The 22,367-nt window shown below is 35.4% G+C and overlaps 1 protein-coding gene across 26 annotated transcripts in view; it reads right to left on the reverse strand.

The window, feature by feature from the left end:
* The window catches only part of CDH18 (cadherin 18), a 548,209-nt gene that overhangs the window by 157,743 nt on the left and 368,099 nt on the right, over nt 1–22,367 (reverse strand). Inside the window, exons 2-3 of one of the 26 annotated variants that reach the window (XM_080580194.1) lie at nt 20,165–20,231; nt 7,994–8,104 (exon numbers count right to left, since the gene is read on the reverse strand). The exons of the other annotated variants lie outside the window; for them this stretch is intronic. Of the exons in view, the coding sequence (XP_080436320.1) occupies nt 7,994–7,996 (3 nt within the window). The 5' untranslated portion in view covers nt 7,997–8,104; nt 20,165–20,231. The remainder of the gene's footprint in view (nt 1–7,993; nt 8,105–20,164; nt 20,232–22,367) is intronic. 26 annotated transcript variants of the gene reach the window in all.

Below are 22,367 nucleotides of genomic sequence, written 5' to 3' on the forward strand. Positions count from 1 at the left end.
CATTTTCATAATAGACTGTCTCTTTTACATTATAGGAGCCCAGAAGTAAGTGTCCATATGGCCTAGCAGAAAGATTGTGGATCTGATCCTGATCTTCCAGTGTCTTTTTTTGAACCTAGTTTAACTAATACTACAAATATGTTTCTGGAAGTTTAAAAATATTAATTTCTTTTTGGAAAAAAAAAAAAAAAGGGTGGTACTTCAAACACCTGCCGAGTACAAGCTTTCGCTTGGTCATCCTAACTTGAGTAAACGTTACTAGTATTACTAAAATCAGATTTATCCCTTATAAGTAGTAATCCATTAGGTTGTTACATTCACCAATACAGTAGAGGCCTAACACCAGAGCTCATGACAATAAGCAGACTGCTGATTAGGCAGCAGGAATGCAAATTTCATTTTGCTAAGACCTGAACAATTTTTTTTTTTTCCTCTCAAGTGGTAATTTTTAACTTTATTCAACCAACTGGAACTATCTTCCTTCCAACCTTAACAATTTTGTACCATTACAAATAACAAGGGCTGAAACAAAGACTGGAAATGTAAATTTCACATTTTCTAATAGAGTGGTCAAGAAAACTCTACAGGAAAATTGAAATGGCCCTCACCCTCCTTCCTGTTAACATATATATAATTTTTGTTCAGGCACAAATGCAGACTGTGTAGAATTTCCTTTGTAAGCATGAGAAGCAAACTGACAAAATAAGCATTCAGCATTACAGCATACACTTGGAAAACGAAAAAAATTAAAAAGATCGTCTCAAAGCTGTTTCTCTGTAAATGTCAGTGAGATACATTTGACTTGTCACTAGAACATTACAGTTATGAGTTGGCCCAACTTCAGGGGAAAAAAAATCTACATCCTACAAAACAGGCACTGGTCCATTAGATTCCAGTAACACTAGGAATGGAAGAGTTTTGTTTGATTTTAGACTGACTTTTTATCTCACTCACCACTAATTAAAATTAAAACTATTGCAGATACTTCTTGTCACTTTTTCTACAAAATATGTTTCAGAGCTAAATTTTCTAAGTGATTTGATCCCTGATTTTCCTAGCGATGCATAAAGTTAGAAAAGGGAAATGAGTGTATTTTAGCTGTGTTTATTTTTGTTTTACCATCAATTTCTATTTTTAATTATTATTATTCATGCTAAGTACTTATCCTTAGAAGGATCCTACAGTCTGAATTGCACAGGTCCTTATGTTTTGCATAAGGGAGAAGTATTTACTTCTGTGCAGTGGTTTCATAATCACTACTTATCACTTTCATTGACACTCTTCTTTTGAGTTATGAAACGCAGAACCTGAAGCAACTCCCATTGATGCCAGTGGACTTTGGATGCCATTAACACTCATAGGTAAAACTAACAAAAACTGATACTATTTCAATAATAAATATTAATTTAGAGATGTTTGCTTTGATTTATAATACTTATAAAGCATACTTTATAAATAATGCATGGCAAGATGTAAATACTAAATAATATTACATAGGGAGAAAAATTGTAATTTCAGAAGGACTCAGATTTCCAGGATTGTAGAGACAAAACAAAACAAAAAAGACCAAAAAATTAAAAAAAGGGTAAATAATCTCATATATCTGCTGTTAGATGACCTTGAAAAGAGCACTAAGTTCTTCTAATTCTCTGATTATATTTTCAAGAATATGATAATTTTACTGTCTCTGAATTATTTGGCATTTCTGTGAACTGTTCACATTGATATAGTATACAACATCTTGCCATGTCAAAATAGCACCACTCAGATACTGTTAAGGTAATGGCAACCCATCTGGATACAGATATTATAAAGAGAGAGTTGCTCTCTCTTCAGACCGAGGACTAAATTCAAACTGAATGAAAAAGGAACAAAAGGAGATAATGTGTCCCATTCTAAGGATGAAGGCCTATCGAGCTAACAAGTGGTAATCACTCAGCTGTCAGCAACATCTGCAGACATCACACAGCTGAAATACTACTTAGGCGCTAAGCAGAAGTCTCTGTAGTGTTAATTCACACTAGGTCATGAACAGCAGGATAAGGTGGTTCTCAAAACGTGAGATCCCTGTTACCTTACCAATTGCTTGCTCAGCTGCCTGCATAAATGAGGTCAGGGCAGGAGCAGTGACCTGTCAGCCAAGCATTGCTCTGAGCTGCACAGTCTCTGATGGTGCAGGAGATCAAAGAGAGAAGTTTTCTGAGTTCAGAGAGAGTTTCCACGGTGGAACTACCTTTTTTTTTCTTTCCCCAGAAACAGCAGGTTGCACTGACCCTTCGCTCCAAGGAGACAAAAGTCCCACACGTCAGCGCAGTATAGCATGTCCTCATCTGATCAAACTCTCCCCTCAAGTCCTTCAGACTGTCTTACGTCCACAGGTGTTTCAAATATTGCCATCATGCCTCTTGTTTTTCCCTCCTTTACCATGTACTCTCCTATACATCCTAGCCGGTAACAACCTTTAAGGTTTAGTGGAGGTCTTGTTAGTGTTAGGACAGAGGTTGGACTAGATGATCTTGGAGGTCTCTTCCAACCTAGATGATTCTGTGAACCATCTGTTTCTACGCTCCACACATGATTCCTAAAAGCCCACCTCCAACTGCAATCACACTGAATGCGCTGATATACTGTGATGCAAAGGACACGTAAAGATTTAAACATTATCCTCTGTTGTTTTAAATTTTTGCTGAATGAGATGGTGAATTCTGGCAACACGACAGGGTGCAGAACTGTGCAGTGAATGGAGGGCTATAGAAAGGTATATCACAAATGAAGTGCATGTTTGCAGTAATATAGATATTCATACATATATATATCTATAAAACAATATATGCACTTATCGATACTGTATGATTAAGTGCCTTGAAAATTTTCTAGGAGAATTTTTTTTTTTTTTGAATTAAGGTTGCCAGCATGGAAGTCTCATTAAATTAAATCAAACTTAAGGAGGTCTCTGCCTCGGGATCATATGTGTTTCAGCCTTTACTAAAAACATCCAAAGGCTCCATAGGCAGGAAACAAAGGCATTTCCAGTTTAAATAACCCGTCCCCTTCCACGATATCCATATTTAATTCTTTGAAGGCAGATGCACACTTATTTACATGTAATCTTGATCAAGTTGAGAAAGACAGCTTATAAACACAAATATTTTAGAAAACTAAGCTCCTGTTTTACCTCATCTTTTGAACAGAGAATTAAGGCAATGTTCACAATTCTACATATATTTCTAATGTAAAAACTAAAGCTTCTGGCAGTCAGCTTAAAGCACGTGATATGGCTGTGATAACAGCTTTGCAGAAAGACACCAAGGACACAGACATTCAGTAAATAGGAGTTTGTATACTATTTATTTTCTCCCTGGAAGTGGTACTTTCAGTATCATGTTGTTATTCAGGAAATTAGCCTTTGAAGGGAATACTTGTTCACAAAATTTTCAAAATGCTCAAGGACAAGTGAAGCCATATGAAAGCAGAATTCAATTTATAATAAAAATACAGAAGAAAGTTTCATAGGCCAAAGTACACTGTGATTAGCACATTTAGTTGCAGACTAATTCTTATTGTTATGAATTCGTTTTACAGTAGTAATGCTATGACTTTAACTCTCCTCATGTTATTTTACTGTTTACATTGCACATACACCTCATGCTATCTTTTGTGAGTTCAGTATTTTTCTTCTCATTTAAAATAATTACTTCTCAAGTTTTCATTTGGTCTTAAAAGATGTCCTAAAAGAAAAGCCTGTGCAATAGAAACAAAACACTACTTGACAACAAAAGAACACATTTCTTTCTAGCAAAATATGGATTTTCCATACCTATTATCAACACCAAGCATGACATGACTTATGGTATATGAATATCTGCCCCCCAGCCCCCCCCCCAAAAAAAAAAAATCAGCTAGCTTTGCTTTCTGTTTCAGTTCTCATATATATCCAGTAACCAATGGAAGATTTTTGCCAAAGTAGTCTGGTCACAAAAGTATTCTCACCTGTACTCTGTACAGCCACCTCCAATAAATAATTATACTGACATTTTTGTTAATATTATCCATCTGCCAATAGTCAGAAATGGAAAACTTCACCTGTTCCACTGTTAAAAAAAAATAAAAAATCAACCTTTTATTGCAATAATCTGTAAAGGTATGTTATACAACACCTTCCTCCTCCCACCCAGCCTGAAGTGCTCCTTTTACTTGTTCACTTTTTTAGACAATAAAAAGATTATGATTCATGGTAGAGGAGCAAAATATTTTCATAACTGTTCTCCCCTGCCTAATGCAAAAGAGGAGAAAAGAGGTTATATTTCAAAACCTTATCTGGTGAGGGAACTGGCTTGATCATTAAAGGAAGTGCTAGCCAGATATATTGTACACTTTGCTATAGCTACATTGTCACACTCAATAATACTACCTAATTACTAACCCAGAATTCAAAATACCTTTTTTTCTAATGGTTTATGGATGTGCTCTAAGCATCTGCAAGAGAGAGGTAACTGCAAAAGCTGCACCGGCTCAGCAGCTCCAGAAACACTTCACTGTGCCCAAGAACATTCAGCATGGACTGGACCACACTGGGACTCTGAGGACATCTCATGTCCTATACACTTAATAACAGTGCACTTAATAATTACATTAGCTAGATGAGTATTTCTAGCCAATTAGTTCTGGATATTACTTCATTTTAGCTTGCAATGATTTTAGTTATTTCCCTCCAATATCCCCAACATGTGCATGTAGTTTTGGTATTTGATATAGAAGTAACTCTGACATGTGGGGAGGTGCTACAGACTTAAAAAAAAAAAAAAAAAAAAAAAGAGAGAGAGAGAGAGAGAGAGAGAGAGAATGAATGAGATGATGCAAAAGAGTTCAGATTAAAGGAGACAGAGTAGATAAAAATCTCTCAGGGAAGGTTTAGCTGGTCCCATCATGGGTTATAGGTATGGAATGGACGATCTCTTAAGGTTTCTTCCTGACCTATGAAACTGTGGTCTTTTGAAAAACATTCTAGCTATTTCATGTATAAATCATCTTCTCCTAATCTGTGATCTTCCTTTGATTAAGGACAGGTAAACTAGTTCAATTTCATGAATAAATCAGACTCTAACATTCAACATAAGCATTTTTTTAAGGGTTGGAAAAAGGTTTCCGTTATTTTTCAAGGAATCATTATTTCATTGTATGTCAACAACATTTAATTTATTTTACGGGCAGGAGTGCTGAAATTCTACCACAATATACTTTTCTTGAGCCAAACAAAATCAGCAAAAACCACAAGCATCTTGTAAGAAAAGTTATTCTTGCTCATATTTCTTAAGACACACAAGGTTTGTCACTTTAACAGGTTTATCCATTTTCTTATGTTTCTTAAAGCAACTATTTATATTTATCAAACCACAAAATAATATACTTACATACAAAAATAATGCGTGGTCATATCAGTAATGCTTTGTTAGTATTCAAAGCATTTATCATGTGTTAATTATACTTCTTTCTTACTAATATATAAACATAACACAGTAATATTCTGCTGTATTATGCACAAATTCTATGCGCCACACAAGCTCATCAAAATAATTTCTTCACTTTTGAAAATAACACCAGAGGTTTTAATTGAAGTGAGGTTTAAAAATAGAGGAACGCTGAAAGAAAATAACATGTTTTGAACTTACAAGGGTGTGTACATATTTGTTACATGTTCCCCCTTCTCTCTCATTCACTATTTCAACAAAGAGGTGAGACCTTCCCAAAAGCTTGGAGATCCTCCCTTGCAGAGTGGTTCCATCTTTCCTTACTTTACCCTCCTCTCACAGTCCTCGTGCTTCCAGTTCTAGCTGTCAACCCCATCTCACCAAGATCCCTTGCACATGCTTGCACCTCGTCCTTTCTCCATATTTTGGCTAACTTGACTCACCACTACTCCATCCTCATTCCTGCTTGCTGTCCTGAGCTATGAGAGACTGCTTGCACTGTTCCTCACAGGAGACTGAGACCTGACCATAAGCCGGAGCAAGCAAAAAAAATCACTGCTGTAGGAAAAGGGAGTACCCTGCACACCTACGGTGCTCTCTGCTGTTCCACCACTCGGCTCTGGATGCTGTCTCTCCACACCTTCCACCCTGCCTTCAAAATACCATCCAATTCCTCATCCAATGGCCCTACTGACCTCCTTTTTTAAAAAGAAAAAGACTGATTGTTTAACTTTTTTTTTTTAACTTGATAAGCATTTGTGAAAGCAAAACACACACACACAAAACAATTATAAGGGAGTAGCCCTAATGTAACGATATTTTCACAAAAAGTAGTTCTATAGAAGACAATATTCAGATCCAATGTAAAAAAAATCACGTATCTGGTCTGTAAAAATATTCATGACACCTCTGACCAAAGAGAAAATAAAATGGAAGAGTAAAGTACACAGAAGTTATGACATTGGTCTTCCTGACGTATATATTCTAATTAGCTCAAACTGGAAAAGAAATGCTCTTCTATTATACACATTTTACTTTCCAATCATACAGTTTGATTTTCAGTTGAACTATGAATTATTTCTTCTCTCTCATCTGCAGGTTCTTACATATGTACAAACAGATGTCTTTGGCTCAGTTTCCCTCCTTGTCAGTAAACTAAATTCACTATTAGAGGCCATAAATCAAAACACTCGCAACTCAATTAAGCAACAAACATGATTAATTAATCAGTCTATTAATTATTCAAATTGTATTTCTTGTACATTTCACACACATGAATAATCCAGCCACATGGTTTCTCAATGTGTCCTTTCATAGGCATCATGCTCTAGAGAAGAACTGTCCCTTTACACTCCAAAACTCCAAGTGGATAGATGATGCAGATTCTTTTTACATTATTTTACTCAGGTCTTGTCACCTCCACATAACAAAAATCTTTCAAACAAAAGACAAGTGAAAATTTAGCTTCTGCTTGTCAGCTGAATCATAATAAAAACCATAAAAAATCACTGCGATGCTTAAGAACCTTTCTGAGGTTAGTCAGGGTCTGCAAAATTCCCTGAAAGTAGATACACTGATTATGATGAAGCCCAAGCTTCTGTAATTCATTCATTTTTCAAAGCATCTAAGATTTCAGGTTTGCAACTATTTTGCTTTAACTTGAAAGGCAACAAGAAAAACAATCTAGACAAATCTTAGTGATCTGCAGATATAGGAAGGAACTTCAAAGGAATTGCAAAAGGTGTTCTGCATAGCCATCAAATATAAATCATCCATTTTATTCTCATTTCAGTTTCATAATGCGGACACATCTAATATAACTAATGTAAAAGCCCAAGAATATTTACCCATATACCTACATATGTCAGTATATTGCAAGAGGGATAGAACCGAAAAAGCTGACCCAAATCATCTTTCAACACGGCTTTCAACAAATAATGAAATATCCCGAGGGACGACCAAACAAGTTCACTGTAATGTTATGCCTGAACTCTGGTTCCTCTGTAATCCGTACAGATACCAGATGAATAGTAGACGTTTGGGTACATTCTCAACACTTGCACTTTCTGCTCCACACATGACATTTTTCCAATGACTAACAGACAAGAAAGCAAATTCTTCATGTGTCATCTCATAACCACACATACTTCCTAAAATGTCTTACTAGACAAAGCTGATTCGTGATCTCCCTTCGCTCAGGAAGAGGTTCATAAACAAAGCTTATAACCAGTTTCTGTTAGTAACTCTTCAGAAGGTGCATCAAATAAACAGCCCTTTAGGACACAGATCTCAAGATACAATTGTGTTGTATACAATTCTCCTTGATTTTCTACAGATGTGACAAGATCTCCAAACATAATTTAGAAAACAAATCTAATGATTTGCCATTTACATAAACTGAGAAGCCAGTCTGTGAAATCAGATTATCATCTTGTTAGCACGGTTTGCTGAAGTTGTTCAGAAACTTAGTGTAACCCTATAAAACTCATTAATATGTTAATAAGCTATTAGATGTTATTAATTACCATAGCAGACACTATTCCTCCTGTCTCATTGGCTGCAGATCTCCAACACTTCAGTGTTTGTGTTCTGCTGAAGCAAGACAGTAGAGATACGTATTTCTCTCTGCACAATATCTGCACATAGAAGAAGAAAAGGAAATGGGAGGGACAGAGCCCTCTTTTACACAGCATGACTACCTGTTAATTATGAGCTTCAGTGGAGTGACGTGCATTTTGGTGTACAACACTGCTTGTTAATTCCTTTGTATTGTGGTCTTGGATTATGCCTTCAGCCCTTTTCGAGTAGATACTGGTAACAAGTGTGCTTCTGTCTGACTTAAAAAGCATTTGTGTGTTGTGGTGCCAAGAGCCAGGAACACTGAGTGCCAAGGCACATGTATGCATGGGGGTTGTGTTTTCCACAGACCAAGCACTCTGGAAAGATGTAATTCCTCTAAATCAAAATTAAGGAGTAAACTTTTTTTTTTCCTTAATAAATCATGGGATGGGAAGAATAGGCTTCTTGTTACATCACCTTTGAGAGCTCAGTTTACTTCCCTGTGCCTCAGTTGCATTCTTCATAAAACTAAGTTTAAGAAACATGCTGTGAAAGTCAATTAACTATATATCTCAAGAGTCTTAGGATCCTTGACCATACGCAATAAAAACTTAAATCATTCAGATTTTTTTTCAGTCTTGCTTCCTATAAGCAGTTCACGTAGCTGTAATGTGCTTGTGTTACATGTAGTCTTGAAACATACCAGATCTTCCTGTTAACTCTCTCTTATTTACTATACTCTTTCAGAGCATGAAAGGTTTGAAGAAAAGTGCATCAAACAGCTTTTGTTCACCTTGTGCCTATGTTCATACACTATTCTGTGCACGCATTAATAAATCTTGTCATATATGTCAGCCTATGATCTTATCATATATGCCAGCCGTCACATGGAACTAAGGTAATATAAAGATTAGATAATCTTTTAACTACCAAGGACCTAGAGCAAGATGATCTTTCAGAATCACAGGCACCACAACACAATCCAGATTAAAAACAACAAATACAGTCATGAATTTCTGGAAATTTGGAACAGCAATCCTATAGCAAAATTTCAGCAAGTGAAGGGAATCCAGTTGAATATTAATTAAGAGGAGAAAGCATTTCTACAAAATCTCAACACACTCAAAAAACAGTTTGTCCCCGCTTCTTCATTGTCACCGCTGATGGGGCAGAGACGCAAGTATTGGAAAAAAACAGTAACAACTCACTGACTGGAAACAACCCAGTAGAAGGGAACACCATGAGAAAAGAGGAGCATTTCATATGAAGACTACAAGGAAAAACAGAATGGCTGACAAACTGGAGCACTGGTGCTCTCCCTTCTGTAAACTGACACACTGAGAAGATTCCTTTTCTGTGTTTACTTGGTTTTCCTGAGACTTTAACATTGCAGGTAATTTTTCTTGGAGGGAAGGTATTGTCATTTAAAATGTTTTCAGTTTAATAAACCATTATTGCATCTACAGATGTACTTAAGGCATTATATTGATGAGAATAATTACTGAATAGCAGTGAGTTTTAAATTCTCTCTTTTTTTTTTTTTTCCCTGAAGGAATATTGATTTTATAGATCAGAAATAGTTCTAGCAATTCTGAAGAAACCTTAAGTTACAAAAGCGTCAATTGAGACAGACAGAAAACTTGTACATTCTCTCTAGGGTAGCTGTGAGTTTTGACACTTCTATGTCATACTTCCACCTAGGGATTTTTTAATTATTGTCTGCTACAAAAGGCTGTCAGAAAAAAAAAATAAAAAAATATATATTCTCCCATACAAAACAAATAAATGCTAATATCATATAGGCTAGAACACTTCTGAGACATCTGAATGACTGTTTACTGTGTGAGTGGTCAGTATAAGCCTTGTGAACTACTTAAGTTCTGCTGAAATAGAAACTTCAGAAATAAGGATCGTTATTTATATTACCATACCAACTCATAGGTCCCACTTTCTGGGACACTGTATACAATGCATTGTAAGATCAGGTCTCTTCCTAGCTATACCCAAGTAGATCAAATGAAAAAGTAGCCATAGAACGGTTGTTGTGTATTACTCCTAGTGTTGTGTATTGTTACTAACTAATATCTCTCTTCACGAAAGAACCAGGAACATTGCTCTAACTTTCTGATTTGAAGTCAAGTATATCCATATGTGCTGCCTAGTTAGGAGATATGAATTCTTTCTGCTACTATGAACCACTGTAGTATCAACATCCTCGGCGAAGTCAGAGAAGACACTGTACTTTGAGGGACACAGAAGGCTCCCTCTAATGAAAACTGTTGCTCTCTGCTATGTATACACACACCATGGCAAAAATGATACATACTAGGTGAAAGACAGCATCATCCAAGGTGAAGGTTTATAGCGAGATTAGTAAGAAAGTGGCCACAAATGAGAACAGTTACAGAATTTTCACATCTGACTTTTTTTTTTTTTTTTTAAATTAAGGTATGGAGGAGGAAGGGAATTCTGTGTCTCTCTGTAGGAATTGGGGTTCTTACACAGAGGCTTCTCAGTGAGGTACAAGTTTCCAGAAGTACCAAATATCTACTCTCTGAAGTTAAAACTAAAAAGGAATATATTGAAAACAAAGAAACAAGCAAATGAAAGGAATAAACTGATTTTAGAGAGTTAATCTGCAGATTTGTCTGTAAGAAAGAACAAAAGTGTTCTTGTTGATGCTCTTGAATCTTCCAGCTGCCAGCTATGAAGCAAGAGTCTTTGATTTTGAGGATGATGACTTTGACAAAACCCCCATGATTTAAATTCCTGAGCAGTGCAATAAATTGGAGCCATTGAGTATCTGCTAGTCACTTGCAAGAGGCAAAATATATATACTTTTTTTGTTCTGTTTTAACACAAACCATAGTTGACGCTGTAAAAGTAGTTGATACAACTACATATGTATGTTTCAGTTTTTACCTGGAATTTACATCTCGATTTTATGTAATCCTTATGATTACTGTTTTAAACAAAAACAAACTTTGACTGAGTCACTGTAAATTGCCAGTTTCCTTCAAGTATGAAATCTATCCATAATGAATGGATTCCTTGTGCTTGGAAAGAAACGTCTCAATGATTTCAGACAATACAGAGGAAAAATGGAGAAACTACATCCTCCATATAAAATGGAAAACAGGATTTGCTCATGCTATTACAGACATGTAGAGGAATAGTTATCTAAGAAGGACTGGAAATGCCAAGTTCTTCAGTAATAGCCTCTGACACAATCAAGCTTGAAATAATATTTAATATGACAACAAATGCTTGTGATGGGCACAAGTGATTTTTGTCAATGTTTATTTGATCTAAAGCTCATCTAGCTATATTTATGGACATGCAGCTCTGACTTTTTGAATGAATTTTCTGTCAAACCGTGGCTTGCTCTTAATCTCTATGTACATTTTACCTGCTGAATTACCTCAATTCATTATTGAGAGACTAATTAGGAACACTAATACAACTTCACTATTTCATTCATAAGTTTAAGCATTAAACATCAAAGAATCCTATACTAAGCAGTTTTACCAATTTCACACATAACGAAGTGCATCACTGTTTTCTTTATTTGTGGTCTGCCATGTGCCTTTTTTTTTTTTTTTGGATGACTACAGCTTGTAAGAGGGAAACAAAGGATAGTGAAAAATCATTCCTGATTCACATTCCTCACACTGTTTATGACTGTCTAGGCCACTGTCAAACCCACTTTATTTAATCTCTTTTCAGTCAGAAGAGCTCTCCTTTACTCAGGTGTTCTTTGTACTGTTTTCAAGAAAGTAAAACAATCTCTTCCGATAAAATATCATATCATATCCTGTATTCAGAAAGAGAACAGCTGTAAATAATCCCAGAATATGAATGAAGTTGTTAATTGAAAATGTGGAGTTGCTGGAATTAAGGTGACAGTTTGGCAGTTCAAAAGTTTACTTAGTACTCCTCATATAGAAAGTGTTCTATATATTTGATCAGTCTTGTAGCACTCAAAAATGTGTTTTTTGTAAGACTGGGGGAAAGAAGAAGAAAAATGAGAAGTACACTTTGTGTTTGAGCTGCAGGTATACTCTGCATTTATAAAGATAAGATATTTGCTGATGCTATTTTTTCTCTTCCTAATAATTCCTGATATTCATTTTGCTCATTGAATTGTTTCTAAGCATTGACCTGATGGGAGATTTTTCTTAGAACTAATATAATATTACGATGTTGTTACTTAGTAGTTACTGTCAACTCAGTTAAAATTGTTGCTGCTCTTGTGTCCTATTCTAAATTTATCTGTATTGAATTTCACTCAGTCTTAGAAGATCCTTCTGCTGCAGTTCTCTACGACTGGTCTTTCCAATTTTCTCTTCTCAGTAGCTTTGTATAATTAATTAAAATTTTCACCTGACTAATCACTTTTTTTTTTCCAAAACAGTTTTTAATGTTAAATGGCATATTTATGTGGTTTTCCTCACATACAATTTTTTTTGTTTTTTTTTTTTTGTTTTTTTTTTTTTTGTTTGTTTGTTTTTCTCAGATATTGAAATAGCTTTAGATGTGAATTTGTATACTAAGGTTACTGGTTTGGGTATTTTCTTCTTAGATTCGTCAGGCACATGTGATTAATTACTATTCATTTGTTGATTTGCTCCATAGCCTTTTGCACTGGTGCCTCAGTTTGATACTCTTCCTTTGATACATTCTTCATAAATGGACTGTGCTGTACTCCCCAAGCTTTCCCACAGTAAAGAGATTTTTTAAGAAGTCTCTTAGCTTTTTTGTTTTGTATTTGCAACAGCCTTACTTTGCTCTCTTTACACCTTTTATACCCCAGCTGTCTTTTGGCACAACAGTCTCTAGCAAGCTTTCTTATCCTGATAATTCTAAAGAAGAATGCGGGTTTTGTTTGTTTTGTTTTGTTTTAACTGCAAGCTTTTCCTCAGACTTTCTTTGACACATACTTCTGTGATTTACAATTAATGAAGTTTTTTTTAGTCCTTTATGTTTCTCTCCTTTGGAAACAACCACACTTTTTAAAAGACTGCCTGTATTTGCCTTCCCTACTGTGCCATTTCTTCATTCCAACTTCCTTTAGCCCTTTACATCTTTCTGGCAGGTGCTGTGCGTTTGTTTTAAGCATTACATAAGACTTAGTCTAGCCTAGAAATCTCTTTTGGAGATTTCATGACTAGTTCATTTATGAAGCAGTCATTTCTTATGGCTAAAGCCTTTTGATACTGGGGTTAAGCCTCAATGTAAAATTTATCTTGTTTTCCAGGAAATAAGTGAAGTCCTCCATTACTGCTGCATTTCTCCTGCCTCTAGAAGCCAAAACACATCATTAGAACTTTGATATTCTTGTCAGCAGCATAATAAGAATGTTCTTGGAGTTTTAACATCACATCTGAATTGTCCATACAGATGATTTTTCATTTGCTGACATGGTTAGGTTGTTGTGATTTGACTCAAAGCTTTCAACAAGGGTGTGCAAACATTGCTTCTGTGACATTTTACCAGGTCTAAAATTATACCCCTTTAGAATACTACTGAATTTTATGATTAAATTAGTTGTCATTGATAAAAGGCAATGTCTTTTAATATTAAATGATGAAATAAAAGTAGCAATATAAACACATTAAAAAAAAAAAACACACGTAAGTAGACTATACATCCCAAAAGACTACCTGCTGATGCTTAACTCTAAGCATTTCTATTTGTTTTGTAAGCATAGCCAATTTAATACGTAATTTCTGTATTTCTCATTTAGTAACTGGAGTAAAACAAGAGTCTTGTTTGTGGATAGTACCTGGCTGATTATGAACACATTATCACAAGAATGGCTCAAGTAGGTCTTTGGACTAACATGAAAAGATATCTTCAGTAGATCTTAATTATTAGTATGTTTCCTATATGGGACTTTGAAAAGCTGCATTATTTATAGTGATACCTTAAGTATCAAATATGCTAATTCATTGGATGATAACCAACCAACCAAATACACTTTGGCACCAGTTCAGGCTTACACGTATCTGAAAACAGACAAGGGCATACCAATACGCCATGGCACATATTAATTACACATAAAAACAAGTAAATCACAAGTGTAAATTTAGATGACTGGGACTTCTGCTTGTTTGTAACCTAATGGAAAATTTCAAACTGATGTAAGAGGAAAAAAAAAGATTTGATACAAACATACACCATATTGGACAGCACACTACTACTCAAGTGGCAGTCTTACAATAAACTCATCTGGCCAAATTACTCCCCAAGTCCATTAAAAATACCTTTCACCAGAGAAACATTTTTGTATCCATTCTATCTGCCATCTTGAACAGCTGACTTTTAAAAAATCTTATCTAAATTCTGGAGGGAATTGACTCTTTAGCAAATGGACCCAGGATCATAGGAATACAAAGACAACTTTAAAGGCATACCGTTCTAGCTCCAATCTACCTCTGCTCAGGTTTCTGGCTCTAAGTAGTTGAACATAATCTGAATATTACCTCATCATTTTCTTTCCAGACAAAGATGTTTGTGTTCTTTTTACTTTAAAAAAAAAAAAAAGTTGCAGATGATAAGCTTGTGGGAAGAACTACTTAAATTAAAACTAATTGCTTGTCAAGAACCACCCAGTGCTAATCTTTGGAAGAAAAAAAAAAAAAAAAGAAAAGTAATGTTTACAGACTGACAATCTCCACTATAATTATAAAATACCCTATGTATTTTAGAAAAGAAATGTTTACAGAGGTAATTCATTTGGAAATTCATGACTGTGATTTCAGTTTCACAGACTGTAAATGTTATATGATTAGAAACAAAAGGGAAGCTTAAACCTGAGATATCCTCCTTTACTTCTTACTGTCTGACAAATTTGCATTTCATTTAAAAAATGTGTGTGGTCTAGACCAAAAAAAATAATTAAGCATTTTACATAATCTTGATACATCAGCTGAAAGAAGATGTGGGCAAAGTATCTCATAAATTGAAGAAGTAACTGCTGCGAATGAATATGTTCCAAATCAACCATTGCCTTTAGTGCCATATACAATACATGACACAAATAACGCTTTTTAATCTCCACTAGGAGTTCAAGAACACTACAGGCTCAGACAAACTTTTTTTTTTTTTTTACCCAGCCATTTTGAGGGGAACTATCAATAAATTGCTGGACCTGAAATCCCTATTCTTTTACAGCCATCTTCAGCTTAGGAAAAAATAGGATATCTTCCTGATAAATAATGTTCTGTATGGCTTCTGAATGGCTTCATACTTCTAAACAAAAAGTGAGAAGATACAAAACTTTCATGATGTTCTTTCTATTTGTTTCACTAATTATGACTGCCTTCCTGCATTTTTTTTATTCTTTGTAGCTTTACACAAAATAAATAGGATTATTTAATCTAGAGTTTCAATCATTACACAGAAGCATTTCTGTCACTGTCCAAAGTAAACGTCCAGCTAACATTTCATCTTATGAATACATCTTGAATAAGCTGATAAATTAGGGAAGTCATGCAGCAGCATCTTCAACAAGACAAAGCACCTGTGAGAAAAGTTAGAGAAGAAACTGAACATGAATAAATACCTCTCTAAAATAAGGTTGAGAAGGTACTTGAGAAGTAACTGAGATGTTTATTCATATTTGAGTTTACCAGTATACTATCAGCTTCATCACCTATTGATTTAAGATTAGCTGGTAAATAACCTTAAAAATGAAGTTACCAAAATCAAGATGAATATAAAAGAATGTAAAATTGTCTTCATTTCCTCACTGTCATATCTCATGGATGCAATTCACACCTTTTTTTTTTTTAATATAGAAACTATGCATTTGAGATTTTTCATAATTTTGGTATAATGCTCTAGAACTTAAGAGGAGCGGCTGAGGGAGCTGGGATTGTTCGGCCTGGAGAAGAGGAGGCTCAGGGGCGACCTTATCACTCTCTATAGGTACCTTAAAGGAGGCTGTAGTGAGATGGGGGCTGGTCTATTCTCCCACATGCCTGGTGACAGGATGAGGGGGAATGCGCTAAAGTTGTTCCAGGGGAGGTTTAGGTTGGATATTACAAAGAACTTCTTTATGGAAAGGGTTGTTAGACATTGGAATAAGCTGCCCAGGGAAGTGGTTGAGTCACCATCCCTGGAGGTCTTTAAAAGACGTTTAGATGTAGAGCTTAGTGATATGGTTTAGTGGAGGACTTGTTAGTGTTAGGTCAGAGGTTGGACTAGGTGATCTTGGAGGTCTCTTCCAACCTAGATGATTCTGTGATAAACAGAAAAGGGAAATTGTACCACAACTTTGTGCATCTTTACTGGGGCAGGGTGATCTTGGATGGCTGACAGATGCCCACCCACACACTTTCTCACTCCCCTTTAATAGGACATGGAGAGAAAATAAGATGGACAAGCTCTGGCTGCCGGGCAGCGCTGTGCCCTCCTTTCTTCCCCAGGCTGTCTCTGAAGCGAGGTGCGACCACCTTGGCTGCTGGGCCCAGCCGTGCCCTGCGGTGGGGCCATTGGGGCCGGGATGGGGCAGCCCCAGCATTGCCCCGCACTGTGGCAACAACATAGCCACGCACACACAGGTGCCCACTTACTGCCATACACAACCTGGTTTGTGGCACGGTGATGAGGACACTGTAATACTAAAATTGCACTTAACACAGAGATCAAGTCCTTGGTCATTTATTTTGCACAAACAGGAAGGAACCTATGATGTGATGAGTTGCCCCAACACTCACTCCAAAAGAGCTCCATAGAAAGGCCACAACTTGGTATGTTTTGTAAAGGTCATTAGGGCAGTCAGGAAAAGTAATATGAAAACAATAAATTATCTGGCTTCCAAAAATCTGCATGGCAGTCACACAATTGGGTGATCCATAAATAACTTCTAAATTCCACACCAAAATACATTTCTCTAAGGAAATAGGAACTGTTTTGGAAGCAATGTCTGGGCAGTCAAGCCTCTGTATGTCCATCAGTACAGATGTGTCTGTGCATACACGCATCTGCTTGTGCCCCTGGTGCCCGTGGCTTTTGAAGCACTGTGTGATATCCGTGAAGTATGACAGAAGGTTAGTGGTCACAGTGATAATAATTACTCACTACAACTGTGAAAAAAAATAGCTAAAGGAGAGAAAATTATTTATCATTAGCATCTACCCTCACTGTAAATGGTCTGAGCAACGGAAACTCAGCACATTAATAAACACTGCAAAATGTGCAAATGAAACCAAATGATAGCAGGGAAAGCTTTCACTTAAGTTCTTAAATTCACCAAGTGACCACACTACACATACCTACGATTGTGTGTGCTCATGGTCCTTTCAGCTTTAAGACATTTTACATTTCTTTTTTAATACAAACAAGTACTAGCACATTTTACATAGTCCATAGTGCAAATTAACCTAAACTTTGTACAGAAACACAATTTAAAACACCTCTCCAGTATTTACTTCAGATGCAAACTCAGTCACTTCATCTTCCAGCCCCTGAAGGAACTCATCTTCCTTTGACTGCATGCAACATTATTACCTCATTTTAAAACTAAAAGGTGTTTGTCAAAAATCACTCATATATACAGCAGCTGCAATGGACTAATTGTTTTAAAAGGTGAAATTAAACTCATACCATTCACAACCTATATAATTTTATGATTTTTTGACATGCACAAAGTCCGTGTGCTCCACAAGGACTTTTGTATTAAGATTGTCCAGACTGTGGATATTTCTTAATTTTATGACACTTCAAGTATCTAATTTAAAGAAAGCACATGGCAATCTCTAGAACTGCTTCAACTGTTACAGAATGTCGATAAAGAAATTAGCATATTTGAGGCTTTGTATCACAAACCAGTATTACTGGAGATACTGATTTTTCAGGTCTGTGTAAAATGATCATTCCAATCTTTTAGATTCTCTCAATCCTCCTCTTGAACCTTTCCAGTGATTTAATTAACATAAGAATATAGACATTTAAAATCTAAACATCATACTCCTCACTACCACTAGCCTAGATTATATTAATTTTGCCCATGACATAGCTTTTCTTATTGTCTTCACTGACCTTTTAGTAAAAAAAAACACCTTCTTGGTTACACAAAAATGTAGAAAAGAGTTTTTCTAACATATAAAGGAATACCCACCCTAAAAACAACAGGCAACCCCAGTAATGTCCAGCTTCTGCCCTAGTTTTAAAAGCTATACCATTAAATGAACCAAAAATTTAAATTGCTTAACCAGGAACAAGTCTGGTTTTCCTGCAAAAAACTACTGCTAAATTCTTAATTAATTTATCCAAGATGACATAACCACCTATTTTCAACTTACAAGTTAAATAATTTAAACTGTCACACAAAAGAACAAATATTATAAATTTTGATAAGCTAAAACCTATTGAACGGTTTTTACCACTAACCCGATAACCTGCTCTGCCCTGACATACCCCTTGCTCTTTTCCTCTCTAACTTGGGCAATTCTCTAATAATGCATTTGCCCCTTTAGAAAGGGATGAGAACCCTAGAGCACTCTTAACTCATACTCCAAGGAGAGTTGCCCTGGAATGAAACACCATTAATTATTTCCCAAGTTTTCACTTTTGCTTCCCAGAAAACTTATTCTTTTCATGAAGTAAAATAATAAATAAATAATGAAGAAAAAGATCTATGAAGACTTACTTGGGAGTAATGTGAATGCTAACTAATTTAGAATTTTCAGAAGGAAGTTAATGTCACACCTATACATGGACAGAGCTAACTACATTTCCACTTTCAGAATGGAATTTCCATTCATCAAAAAACTTCCACTGACATACCATTGTGTCAATCTACAACTCAAAAACTATCATTCTATTGAAGTTGAAAGTTCATCAGAAATTTGGCAAAAGAATCTAAATGTATAGAAAACAAAGCATAAAAACATTATATATTGAATTTGTACTACAAACTAACTTTTCTTAGACTGCAGCAATCAGTCTCTACAGTTACGAAGAAAAGTGGATTGGCTCTACATATCAAATAACTTTAGCCATCTGTTTTAAGCAAACAGAAATGGAGAAATAAAGAAAGCTGTCGGAACTCCTTATTCAAAAAAAGTACTTTAAAAAAAACTAATGCAGGATGTAACAGTCTCAGTCATCTAAAGAGCGGTCCATGGGGACCTTTATATATACTGAGGACCTTTATGTATATGTATAGTCCTTTGGACCTTTCTGTATACATGAAGACATTTATGTATATGTATGGTCCATGAGGTTCTTTATAATTTACGTATATCTATGGTCCATGAGGTTCTTTATATACTGGTATGTAAGGAATTAGTCACAACTAGTCACAATAACTGTATTCTGATGTTATTAGACATGCTCAGTTTTCATTACTTTGAACCATTAATTGAAGTAAAAGTGTCCACATAGCAAACTGATGTTTTGCAGTACAAAACTGATGGACGGTATAAAGCTTCCTCACAAAACCAGTATTACTTTGACATACAAGATTCAGTGTTGCTGTTTTGACATAAAAGACCAAGTTTATTCTCGGTGCAATTCCACATCAACTTAAATGAAGTTAAACAGGGTAAACACTTTATCTCATGTCTTTGGTCTGAGAATGAACTTCAGTGTGTTCATGCCTTTTTTTTTTTTTTCTCCAGTCTGTCAAGTCAAAATGCCCTTGTCAGGCTGTATATAGCCATTTTCTGTCACAGGACTGCAATGCAAACACTATGCTTCAGGAAACCTCAGATATGGCTGAAATCCCTGGAAGAAAGTCATATTGATCAGGCTGATGAAAGCACTCCCTTCTCTTGAGTTTGATTTTCCCCCAGATAACTTTTGAATGTTTAGAGATTCCAATGTAAAACTAATAAATCCAAAGTAAATGTCCACAGCATTCTATGACAGGTAGAATTTGAGTAATGTGCTCTTGTCCTCTCAAAAACAAAGCAAATAATATTTGGTGAATAAACGTAGGGTTACTATCAGCATGGAGGCAGTACAGGGTGCTGTCTGTCATCACAACTCAAGAAAAAGAAAATGCACATGTGCATTTTTGTTATGAAAAGCTTTGGGGTAGCAAAGCTTGAGTTAGCTTTTTACAAAAAATAGAAAATGAGGTGGCTAACATGATATAGGACCATATAATGTTGCATAATACTGACCTCAGATTAGATGATAGCAGTAAGATGGAGAGGGGACATATCCTCTGTTTCTTGTTAAGCCTGCTCCCTGAGTGAGTGGGAGACAGAGATGAGAATAAAGAAATAGACACTGTCCTATATAACTAGTATCAGCTTCCCATCAACTTAAATTACACCAAATCAAGATGTTATTTAGCAATAGTAACTGCAACAAGAACGAGGACCTGAGTAATCAGAGAGCAGAAAGCCATAATGATAAGAATGGATGCAAAGTATTGTAAAAATCTGAGGTTAGTGACCTACACACAATGGAGAAACTGTAACAGGGAATATATATATATATATGTATGTATATATTATATCTATGTCAATTAAAAAGGCTCTACCAAAAATACATAACTCTACTTTTCCAGTGCAAATATCTATAATCTCAGTCTTTCACAGATGAGTTGAGAGGTCCTTTCAAAGAAGATGGAGACATCTCTTAGCCTTAAATTTAACTTAAAATAGTTAAAATTTTGCTCAAATATTAACTGTATTAATTCAATGCTGATCTTCCCCATTTCTAAGACCCCTAGAAAAATTAAAAAACAACATTAATAAAATCTCTTTCATACAAAACACATTAAATCTGTGATTTCAAAGTTTTCTCAGCCTAAACTCCACTCCTTTTCATTATACTTGTTTTATTACACAGCTAAATTCTACTGTAAAAATTTTAAGAAGCTACCAAGTCCATAAAAACAACAACAAAAATAGAAAAATCTGCATTTTTATGTTTAATGTTTGTGGAACTAGCAACCTAAACAGTAGAAAATGAGATGCACGTTATTCTAGATGCTGCTAATCCCTCTCATTTTACAAAGGCATGAAGATGGCTAACAAACCGAGTGAAAAATCTTTAGACTATACCATCTACTATTTCCTTTTCATTTTCTTTAACTTAAAAGAAAAACACTTTTTATTAGAATAATTTTGGAATGGTTTGCTAATGTTTAAAGTGCTGAAACATCTCATATGCTTTATTTTATGTAAACCTCTAATGCTATGTAAAGGAATTTTAATTATAAAATTCAACTTTTGTTTCTTCTTTAGCATTTATTCTGAAGTATATATTTTTCTCTTCCTGTCATTAAAATTGAGATGTGAAATTGTCTTGATATGATCAGAGAAGATTAGATTCACTCTCCTGTTTTAGAACTAATTTCTTGCAATGACACATCATATTATGTTGAAAAGGAATTTTGAATTTCAAGTTTGTTATTCTGTATTTCTGTTTTCAAGAGTAAAATAACAAATTAACGAGCCATTAACTTGAAAATGCAGTACCTGGGATTTCTTTCCTTATCTAACTTTTAGTACATTGATTACATGACTTTTTAACAGCTGTTCTATTCCTCTTCCCTTTCCTATATTCACACTCATTTTCAGCTGTTTCTTAATTCCTTAAATCCACTATCAACACAAATCTGAAAGTGTTTTTGTATTACTGGTAAAAATCTAAGAACTAAGTAACGAGTCACTACATCTGCCCACCAAATTTGGGAAGAACAATTATTGAAAAACTATACACAGTTGAATACCTGAAAAGCCATTCTTACTTGCCCTACAGGGGACATTTGAAGTGGATTAAGAGGTATATATTTGATATTGCAGAGATCCAGAGGGTCCATGGAGAAATCAAGTGTCAATCTTGTTCATTATATTCCTTTGCTATTCCCTCTAATAGCATGACTCACTCAGACTCAAACCAATATTGATCTTCCTTTTTCCACTACACATTTACTTCTCTCCCCAAAGTAAAAAACAGTGAATGTGTAGTTATGACCTGCTTCCTGTGCAACTCACTTTTAAGAAATATCACAGGGACTAGACTTACTATTCTGGAGACAGAGAGACTCAAAATGAAAAAGAATGTTATGGACTGAAACATGTACTCTTCTGTCTCCTAAAATTCTACAGTGCAAGTTATTCTAGGTTTCCTCAGGAGAGTCTTCATTCCCCTGAGCTGCTGCAGAGAACAGAAGGACAGTACTTGACTGCTCATCACCTCATGGTGCACTTACTAGCCCTGCCTCTTTCAGTACTTGTTATGTTTTCATTAGCATAGTTTTCATCTGGGAGATGCAAAAGACACATTTTCTCTTGTGGCTGAAAGCTCAATTCTGAGGATTCAACTGCTTGCTTGAGACCAGGGTGTTTCATCCTGCTTAATCAACTTTCC

The sequence above is a fragment of the Anser brachyrhynchus genome (assembly GCF_964034855.1).
Source record: "Anser brachyrhynchus genome assembly, chromosome: 2".
NCBI lineage: Eukaryota > Metazoa > Chordata > Aves > Anseriformes > Anatidae > Anser > Anser brachyrhynchus.